Source organism: Musca autumnalis, unplaced genomic scaffold (genome assembly GCF_047663935.1).
Source record: "Musca autumnalis isolate F117 unplaced genomic scaffold, ASM4766393v1 scaffold_5, whole genome shotgun sequence".
In the NCBI taxonomy this organism is placed as follows: domain Eukaryota; kingdom Metazoa; phylum Arthropoda; class Insecta; order Diptera; family Muscidae; genus Musca; species Musca autumnalis.
In genome coordinates, this window is record NW_027412088.1 from 140,635,190 (window position 1) to 140,645,391 (window position 10,202).

General features: G+C 36.0%; 1 protein-coding gene across 6 annotated transcripts in view; it reads left to right on the plus strand.

Moving 5' to 3' along the window:
* The window catches only part of Prosap (SH3 and multiple ankyrin repeat domains prosap), a 450,787-nt gene extending 441,320 nt beyond the window's left edge, over window positions 1-9,467 (plus strand). For all 6 annotated transcript variants that reach the window (XM_073988549.1, XM_073988555.1, XM_073988550.1 and 3 more), the window contains one exon: window positions 2,141-9,467. In XM_073988549.1, coding sequence (XP_073844650.1) covers window positions 2,141-4,091 — 1,951 coding nt within the window. In that variant the 3' untranslated portion in view covers window positions 4,092-9,467. The remainder of the gene's footprint in view (window positions 1-2,140) is intronic.
* Window positions 9,468-10,202: the final 735 nt, after the last annotated feature.

Below are 10,202 nucleotides of genomic sequence, written 5' to 3' on the forward strand. Positions count from 1 at the left end.
GATTTAATTTTTTATTTGTATCCTAGGTTGCCCGCCATCTGTGTTATGTGTGCTGATAAGATTTCCCAAAATCCTTCCAAACCACAGTCCTTTATTTAAATTCTATCCTTTTTTCATTTGAATTCTACATTGGGGGTCATTTACGTGAGTAAATATGATTTTGCCCACCGGGCATGCTTTAAAATGTATTTCTATCATTTGCGCCATCTCTGTCATTTGTCTTAATACGTAAATCAGTTCACCGACATCCCATCCAGTAAATGCCCAAGATTTCGCTATTCTATTTTTAATTGGATACTTTGTTGGGCGCAATTCGAGTTAAGTGTCCTACAATCCCTCAATCCAATATCCAATGTATTTTCTTGAATAGATTGCTCCCTATGATTTCGCAAAAGGCCTCAAACTGCTGTCCTTTGTTTGAATTCTATATTGGGCGTCATCTACATTACGTTAGTAATGTCCCACAGGAAATGGTTCAAAATGTCTATATTTCATGGTCAATTCTGTCATTTGTGTTAATATGTTCTCAAATCAGTTCAACAAAATCCCATCCAGTAAATGTCATACATTTCCTTTTCGAAAGTACATTTCTACATTAGACAATTTTCCTTGCGGCAATTGTCAGTCTCTCCACCAAACTGACAATTGTCGCAAGGAAAATTGCCTAATCTAGATATGGCATATTTTTAATTGGATATTTAGTTGGGCGCCATTCATGTTATACATATATGCTACATCTGTATCTCACATCCCCCCAACCAATATCCAAATTTTTATTTGGATATTTGGTTGCTCCCCTTGATTTCACAGATTTCCATGATTTAGTTTTTATTTGAATTCTACATTGGGCGCCATTTTTATTATACGTGAGTAAATTGGATCTTGTCCACAGGGCACGCTTCAAAATGTCTTATTTCATCGTCATCTCTGTCATTTTTGCTTATATGTTCTAAAATTAGTTCGCCCATCTGGTGAATACCTAACATTAGATCTGTTCGATAACCCAAAAATGTGTACAAATTTTTACATTTGTCCAATAAAAGAGAACTTAGAAGTACTTGCAAGTACTTTTTACTTGCGAAGTTATCGAACAGGCCTATTTTCGTATCCTATTTTTAATACTTCGTTGGGCGCCATCTCTTCTATTTGTGCCACAACCTACCCAGCCAATTTCAATTTTTTATTTGTATCTTGATTTCGCAAAAGGTATCCAAAGGGCGCCATATATGCCCACCATGCTTCAAAATACCTCAATATTATCGCCATATCTCTTGGTAGGGATGATGTGATCTTAGATCACTTCAGGAATATTTCCACTAAGCGAATTCGGAATATTTTCTTATCCTATTTTAAATTGGGCGACATCTCTGTTATTTATGCCACAATCCACTCAGCCAATGTCGAATGTTTCAGTTGGATATTCGCAAAAGGACTCCTAACCACTGTCCTTTTTATTTGAATTCAACATTGGGTGCCATATGTGTCCTGAGTGACAATATGATCTCGGATCATTTCACGAACATTCCCACTTATCGAATTTCCAACATTACATTATCCCACTTTTATTTGGATCAAACGCTGTCATGTGTGGTGCTTTGAACTCGCACTTATATATCCATCCATAAGCCAATATCTCATTTTCGTAATTTTTATTTTTGCCTTACGTTGGGCGCCATTTTATGATATAGTGTGATCTTCAAAAAAACATTTCCAAAAAGGCAAGGGGAGACATCTTTCATCTTGATTCCCCACTTTGTTCAACTTCCTCGATAATAAGAGTCCGAACGCCGTGCCTGACGACACCACTTGTAGAGAAGTATTACATGACTGAAAAATGCTCATTTATATTTGGTACCGGGTTGGGCGCCATCTCTGTTCTAATTTGGACTCCATAACCAGCCATGCTTCTACTTTTGCTGATAAGGTTTCGAACCACATTTTCTATCCAATAATGGCCCAACAATTCCGTATCCTACATTTATTTGAATCCAACGTTGGGCGCCATATCCGTTTTTCGCTCTTGCTTACCCATTCATTGTCCAGTGTCCAATTATCCAATTTTCATTTTGACCCCATGTTGGGCGCCATCTCATATTTTATCTAACAACTTCTTATTTTCTTCTCTCCGTCTATTCCCTAGTGGCAGCAGTTCAGCCTCCGGTTCTGCATCCATTTCACATTCCCTATCGGTTGAGGAAATACAACGCATACGCAGCAATTTGAAACAATCCAAATCATCGCCAAATGGATTTGATAAAAACGATGAACAAATTTCTTCCTCCGCCGCCAATGAAACAAACCAGCAACAACAACAACAGCCGCATCAGCAACAAGCAGCTACAGCCAAAAATGATAATGATGTTGAACACAACAACAACAATAATAACAACAATGAAGAAGAAGGTGACAGCAATAGTTCATCGGGTGTTAGCAGTGATCAAGAAGTTTTGGCAGCTGGTGCTTTGGCTAACATTGGACCCAAATCAACCGATACCATTAAGAAGAAGCCCACGGTCACCATAAATGAAGAGACAAAAACAATACCCGATAAGGATAAAGATGAAATTGATGCCACAAAACTGCCAAAAACCACAACAACACCAGCGACAACTGCTGCAACCACAACTGCTAGTGCAGCACCCAGCACCACAACGAATGCTGCGGCGCCACCAAAAACACCACCAGCCACACAAAGTAAACACTGCAATTTGCAACAGTTGGAAAAGACTGCAAAATCGACACCACCGTTACAACACAAAACTCTACAGCCAGTTGCAATAACATCGGCTGCCAGTATTGATAAGCCATCCAACAGCAGTACCACCAGCAACACCACCGCACCGGCTATTTCAACAACAAATGTGGCCAATGCCAAGGCTGCATTTGAGGCCAAGGCCATTACCTCTTCCCACGTTCCTGTTTCAGCTACACCAAACATTCCAACAACGGTTACCGTCAAACAAATGGTCCAACAGCAGCATGCTCCAGTCATACAGCAACAACAACAGCAAATGTCGTCTACAACCAAAGTCAAAACGATTGTCGTTCAAAGTCAGCAAGTGGCGGCCAAGAGTCAAGCTTCAGTGGCCGGACGTTTGGCCCAGCCTCATATGAATCCCAATCAAAAATTGCTGGCCACCCAACAACAAATTTTGCTTCAACAACAACAGCAGCAACAACAAATGGCCCATCAACAGCATCTACAACAAATCCTCAAGGCAAAGGCGGCAGCCGCTGGTGCGGCAGCCAACACAGCAGCGATTGTTGCCAAACAACAACAACAAATGGCCAAACAATCAAGCATCCTCTCTTCCCAAGAATCCCAGGAGGAACAACGATCCGATGATGATGGCGAATTAAGTCCCTCACCGCCGGCCAAAGCTTTCCAACGACATAATTCGCTAACACGCAAACAAGCGGCCGCTATTGCTATGCAACGTGCAACACGATCAGCGGCCGTATCGCTGGTTCAGCTGCCACCACCCATAGAGGCCGATAGTGATTCTGAAATGTCGATATCGATGTCGAATTCAAAATCTACCATTGCTGGAAGTAGTGTTGCCGCTTCTGTGGCGTCACGTCCCGAACCGGATGGTGGCCTGGTGACAGAGAACATTGTGCTGGCACCACCACCCCAATTTTGCGATTGCAATGACATTAAACACACGCCACAGATGCAGCAACCACTGCCGCAGCAACAGCCTCAAACCCAACCCCAACAAACCCAGCAACAACCGACACAGCAGCAGCAACAACAACACATGTTATTGCAACTGCAACAACAGCAACGCTTACACTTGGCACAGCAACAACAACAGCAGCAGCAACAGCAGCAACAATTACAGTACCAACAATATCAACAGCATTTGCAGCAACAACACCATCAGCAACAAATGGCTGCCATGCAACAGCAACTGCAAATGCACCCCCACATGATGTCAACGATGCATCATCATGTGGTGGCGGCACAAAATGCTGGTAATGTTGCTACTGCTGCTCCTGCTGCCGCCGGTGCCGGCAATATGGGCACACTGGGGCGTGTACGTATTGTTGGTACTCCCAAGAGCAATAATCATCATCGTTTGCATTAAAGCGAAAGTAAGAGAGAGAGCGCAACACTTGTCATGTATTTGTCGTTTATTTTTGTAATTTTTCTTTCAAATTAGAATTTGTACTGCGTTACATACGATTTGATTTCGAATTGATTGGTATCTGTGGCCAATATTTTATTATTGTTGTTGTTTATATTTTAAATTTTGTTGTATGTATTAATGTTTTATATAGTATATACGAGTATACCTATATGTCTGTGTGTGCGCGCATCAGTGTATAATGAGAAAAAGTTATCGAAATATCATAAATATAATTTGAAAACGAAAATGTGCATTCTTTCAAAAATCTATTCGTACTATATATTCGAGTTTCAATTTCTAAAAAGAAACAGGTCTGTAGTGCGATTCTCTAACTCATTTTGTCGTTATCGAGAAAAAATCGGTAAAAATTAGAACGCAAATTGATTAAATTTAAATCAAAGATTAAATAACAGTTGACAATACTGTTGCTATCGATAGACCTTAGCGACTACTTTTTTAATTGATAACACACCTAGAAATAGCGTTAGTTGCTGAAATTATTTATCATTTCAATTTTACCGAGTTTTCGGTAACGACAGACTGAGTTAGAGAAGCGAACTACTACTTACCATTTCCAAACCATACTTTTTAGCGGAGCCTCATTGGGCACCATATCTTTAATATGGGAGGCAATGATTTCGCAGATGCTATGATCCATGTTTTTATTAAAACTACGTTGGGCGCCATCTCTTGCATTTTATAAATACATAATTAACGTTTTAAAGGACATACGAGTACAGATATTTCGATTCAGGAGATATGGTAACAAATGATAATCTGAGTTTACAAAACCATTCTCCGCGTGAAAAATTATTCGTGATTGCTCTAAACATAGTATTCCTGAGTTTAGTCAGTTTGGACTTCGAAAATTTTGTGAGTAAAGTTTGAAATGTTGGAGAACGAAATCTTGAAATGGCTAAATGTTTTGGAGAAAATTGACAAAACAAATTACTCGAAAAAAAGAATGGAGAAAATTCCGCAGTGGACCTGTGGCTACATCGTATCGAAGCAGCCACCTTCCAGGAACTGGAGATAGACCAAGATCCAGATTAAGCAGAAGGACGAAGAAGGACAATAATAAACACTGTTACAACAACACGAATTGAGGTATTTTTAGACTTTTCGATTTTCCCGCCAACTAAACTGATTAAAGTCGGTTTCGTGGTCGATTTAAATGTTTTTTTTTTTACTTTTATTATTACACAAAAAGTCGACTTACCTGTCCCTGCATGGAATATACATTTTTGTAATGTCTCGCTATGTGTGTCTTCTTGAGCTTAATTTGTAAACTTTCGTCATATTTTTGGGTTCAAAAGTACGTTAAATCAGCTCAACACAAGAAGAAGGAAAAAAGGGAGTTCAATCGAAACATTATCTAGCTTGGTAACTCACCTCTTCAGTTACGTGAGCTTGGTATCTCGCCATAAGAAGACCCGAACCAAATTTTGGACGTTATTATATTTATTTTGTGAGTTATGGCCACCATAAATCCATTTATATTCTCCAAATAAAAGAGGATATAATGCACAATTTTAGAAGATGCCGGTCAGGAGGAGACGGATAGTTTGTCATTGCACTATGTTTCGGTGATTAGGCGACTACTTTACGGGTAAGTTGCGGCCTTTCTTAACACATTTGGGTAGACTTTAAGTTCGTCGAACCACCTTTCAATGACACAACATGTCCAGTTAATACTAACCTAACGTTGAGCATTATCTATTTCAATTTTAAAAATACTTTTGTTAATTGTAGACTTCATTGAATGTCTCTCCCCTGTCCAAAATCCAATTTTATTTTTGATAGGCTTCCAAGCCACCCCCCATTATTTGAATTTTAGCATTTTTTTTTTTTTTATTGAATTCAACATTGGGCCCCAAAAATTCCCACCCGGTCATGCATCAACATGTATTTAAATTATCGCCATACCTGTCGTGAGCGATAATATGACCTCGGATCATTTCATGAACATTCGCATTCAACACGAATGCCCAATATTTCCTTATACTACCTTTTATTTGGTTTCTACGTCGGGCGCCATCTCTGTTATGTATGTGGTTATAAACGCATACCTGCCACGAACTAAGATCTCATATTCGTTATTTCTTTTTCCTAACATTGGGCGCCATTTTTTTATCTACTGATATTAAGAACTATTTCTAACGAACTTTGAAGAACGGATTGTGTCGGTCGAGTGCGTTTAGCGACACGGTTCTCCTTACGGAACTATCCATAATACAACATTTCCTGTTATTGGAGCGTTGGGTGCCATCTATTTTAAATTTGGCATATCCCATTTTTAATCAACCTAGTCAAAACCCTAAATTTTCATTTGGAAAAGTCTCCAAAGCACTGTTCATGTCTTTGGTGAGCGATAATATAATTTCGTATTATTTCACAAATATTTCCACTCAGCGAATGCCAAATACTTTATTATTCTACTTTTTTAATTAGATCCTATGTTGGTCGCCATCTTTGTTTTGTGTGCTACTATGAACTCGCACTTGCATATGCAGCCATGCGTCCAGATCGCATTTTTTACCTAACGATTCTGATAAAACTTCTGACATTACAGGAAAGTACCACTGCCAAAAAACCTTTTTCAACAAACATAGAAGGACATATAGGTTACTGGCATTCTTAAAAACCTTGAACAGACTATAGATCAGAGCTGCTCATTTTTGAAAAGACACTATACTCAGCGATCCCACTGCATTTTGCATTTGCTTTTCCGCCTCACGTACACTATGCGTGAACAAAAACAAACAAAAAAACATCATTTGGTTGTTGCTTTTTCACTCATACATTCACACATGCATTCGTTTTGTTTGTATTCCTGTGGTCGCCCCTACTTTAGATGTACTGAATTCATTTGCGTCACAGTCCTCCGATTCTCCATGATACAAAATATCCCACATTAAGCACCATTTCATACTTCTCACGTTTGTTGTATCTGGTCATAAAGCCAAAAATTAGTTTCTAAGCACTATGAGGGTTCATACCATGGTAATAAAGTCCACTTTCACATGAAAAATAGATAGGACGTGTTTTTTATTATTTTTATTTTCCTTATGTGGACGGCTTTAGTGCATTCAAAATGGTCTTCAATTAGAAAATTAATTTTAAAAGTTTACCCCAATGAACCTGAGCATTGATACTCATCGATTTCCATAAGCCTTAATTACAATTCTGAGATATCGCATATTTTTTAGAATACCACATTGGGCGCCATTTCATAAGGTCTAAAATTCATTTTTAAGCGTTATTAGAGTTCAATTCAAGTCAATTTCAGTGGAATATAAGATAAAGATAGGACGTATTTTCGTTGTAAAAGTAAGTTTTCCTTGTGTAGACGGACTTTGGCCAGGACTTACACTTTTGTTAGAAAATTGTTTTAAAAACCCGCAACGAACATGGGTTTGAGAACCATCGATTTTCAAAATAACGTTATTCGTTTAAAATACAACAACAATGGGACTAAACGAGACAAATAAAAAACAAATCCTAATCAAACTCTTTGCCAACGATTTTAATATTTCCGATGTTTCCACTTTGTACTTATTGGCAATATTTTCAAATCATGCTACAGAGTACGCCAAATAAACTATTAAAATGTGAATGTTCTCCAGACCTACAAAGTACCTCTGGCTTTAGTTTTTTAAATGGCTTCCTCCCACTCAAATGCTAATTGTGTGCAATTTCTCACTAGTTCCGTTTATAACTAGTGATGGAACTAAGCACATAGTGAAAATTGTCATCTAGAAACTATTGTATAGTTCCTTATCATACACATTGGCAATGCACTCAACTAGGTGGATATATTTATTATAAGTAGCATTGACTCCTTGTTTATGCTACAGATTATACCAAGCAAAATATTAACACTAAGATAACACTATCTATTGGTTATTGGTTGCTTTTCTTTAGAGTGTAATTGACCACTAGTTCCGTTTATTACTAGTAATGGAACTAATCACACAGTGAAAAATTTCCTTTTTCTTTAAAGCGATTTTTTGAGAATGTTTTTGCTATATGTATTTATAATGTCATATTTTGGGAATTCGAGCTGTTGTTATTCTATAAGTTGAATATTGTTTGTTACATATTTGCTCTGGGGAGAGAGTAATACTGACAGAAGGCACGCGTGCGTGCTTATTCTATTACTCTATTACACTTTCTAATATAGCAGTGCTATATATATATCATTTTGTGTAAACCGTACCAGTAATGGCAGTTGGAAAACTAACTCGACTTCAAACTGCTTAGGTTTATTTCTTTCGACTATTATTGAAATACAAATGTCCAGAAACTGACCATAACTTTGTTTACATTAACTTCTTAAACAGCATTTACACTATTGATATGATAATGTGGCCGATCATGATAATTTGACACAAAACGTAAAAAATATATGTCATTTAAATCAACATAGATGCATTATCGTGATAATAAATGTTATTGTACGTTTAGATTACAATACCATTTTTATATTTCTGATATTTCTTTAACCTAATCACAGAACAAAAACGCACATGTAAATTTAACAAATTACACATTACTATCCATGTACACGACTATTAAAAGAATGTTTTGAACATTTTTAAGAAACAACTAAACAAAAGCATTCAAAATAAAATAAAAACAAATTGCAATTGATAAAATAAAAATGAATAAATTTTTACGATATTGGAAAGAGGAAAGAATTCAAACAAGAAAACTATAGACATAAAAATGTTAATTATAATAATTAAAATAGATATATAACTAATAAAAGCAAACAGAAATTTAAGACAAACACAAGAAAAACACAATTGTTAAATTAACAAAAGAAAATTAAGGCAAATATAAGAATTGTTAAGAAAACCTAAAAACGGAAAAACGACAACATTTTAAACAGAAAGAAAACAAAAATGGTAATGTAAACACATGGCATGGAATTAGTACAATTCTGAAATAAAAACGTACATATTTTGAACAATTCTATTTTGTTTTCTCACACAATTTAATTAATATTTTACATATTACAAATACGTACGTACATGCATACATATGATAAATACAATATACATAAATATTATTTTGTCGCATGAATTGATAAATACATAATTATTTTTAAGTATTCCTATTTTCCTTTCTCCTTTGTTTATTTCTTTTTGTTTTATTTTTTCTCTTTAGTTTCTTCCTAAATAAATTTAACTTCTGTTTAATTAAAAACAAAAAAACAAAACATTTTAATAATATTTTTCTTTGCTAATTATGTGTGATATATATTTTAATATTCTATAAATATAAACAAATGTTTTAAAAAAATAAATGAACGAAAAAAAAACAAACAAATATAATACAAATTGTATTTCCTTACTTTTTAATTGGACGCGGAAAGTTTTATTAAAAGAATTTACAGATTTCTAACAACTTAACAACAATTTTAAAAAACGTTCAGTGTCTGATATAAATGTTACAGACAAAATTATTAATTTTTTTGTGATATGGTAAGCCATAAATAACACTGTGCAACAAAAATTAATTGAAAATATTCCAAATACGAAGACACTACACATGTAGATCAAAGTCGTTCTTTGGTATTGTTAAAGTTACGAAGTTTTTCGGCAACTCACACACACACGACCCGAACGCAATGAAAGAGCACACAAAGAGAGCAAATGTTTTTATTTGTTATTGTTTTGCAGCATGCGTGCATACAACCTTACTAACACACTGTCAAAAGTTGCAAATATTCAGAATTTTGTGTGTCCTCTTCTTGGTCGGCAGTGATGTAGAAGCTATTTTTGATATACAAATTTTCACAGAAGTATGTATTTTAGATTTTCACAAAAGTCATTTATTTTAAGTCCATCTTAAAAATTTTTACGATACGTCGTATGTAACTTTTGCAGGAACATAACCTATGTATTAACGCATTTACATCCAACGGTTTTATTAAAGTCGAAAACGTTCGGGCCGTTGTTACCCATCAACGCCCAAGATGCAGGAATTTCATGCTGCAAACCACATCAAACAGCAGGTTGCTATTTTTTTTATCGATTCGATTTTCTTTCTGTAGGGAGTTGC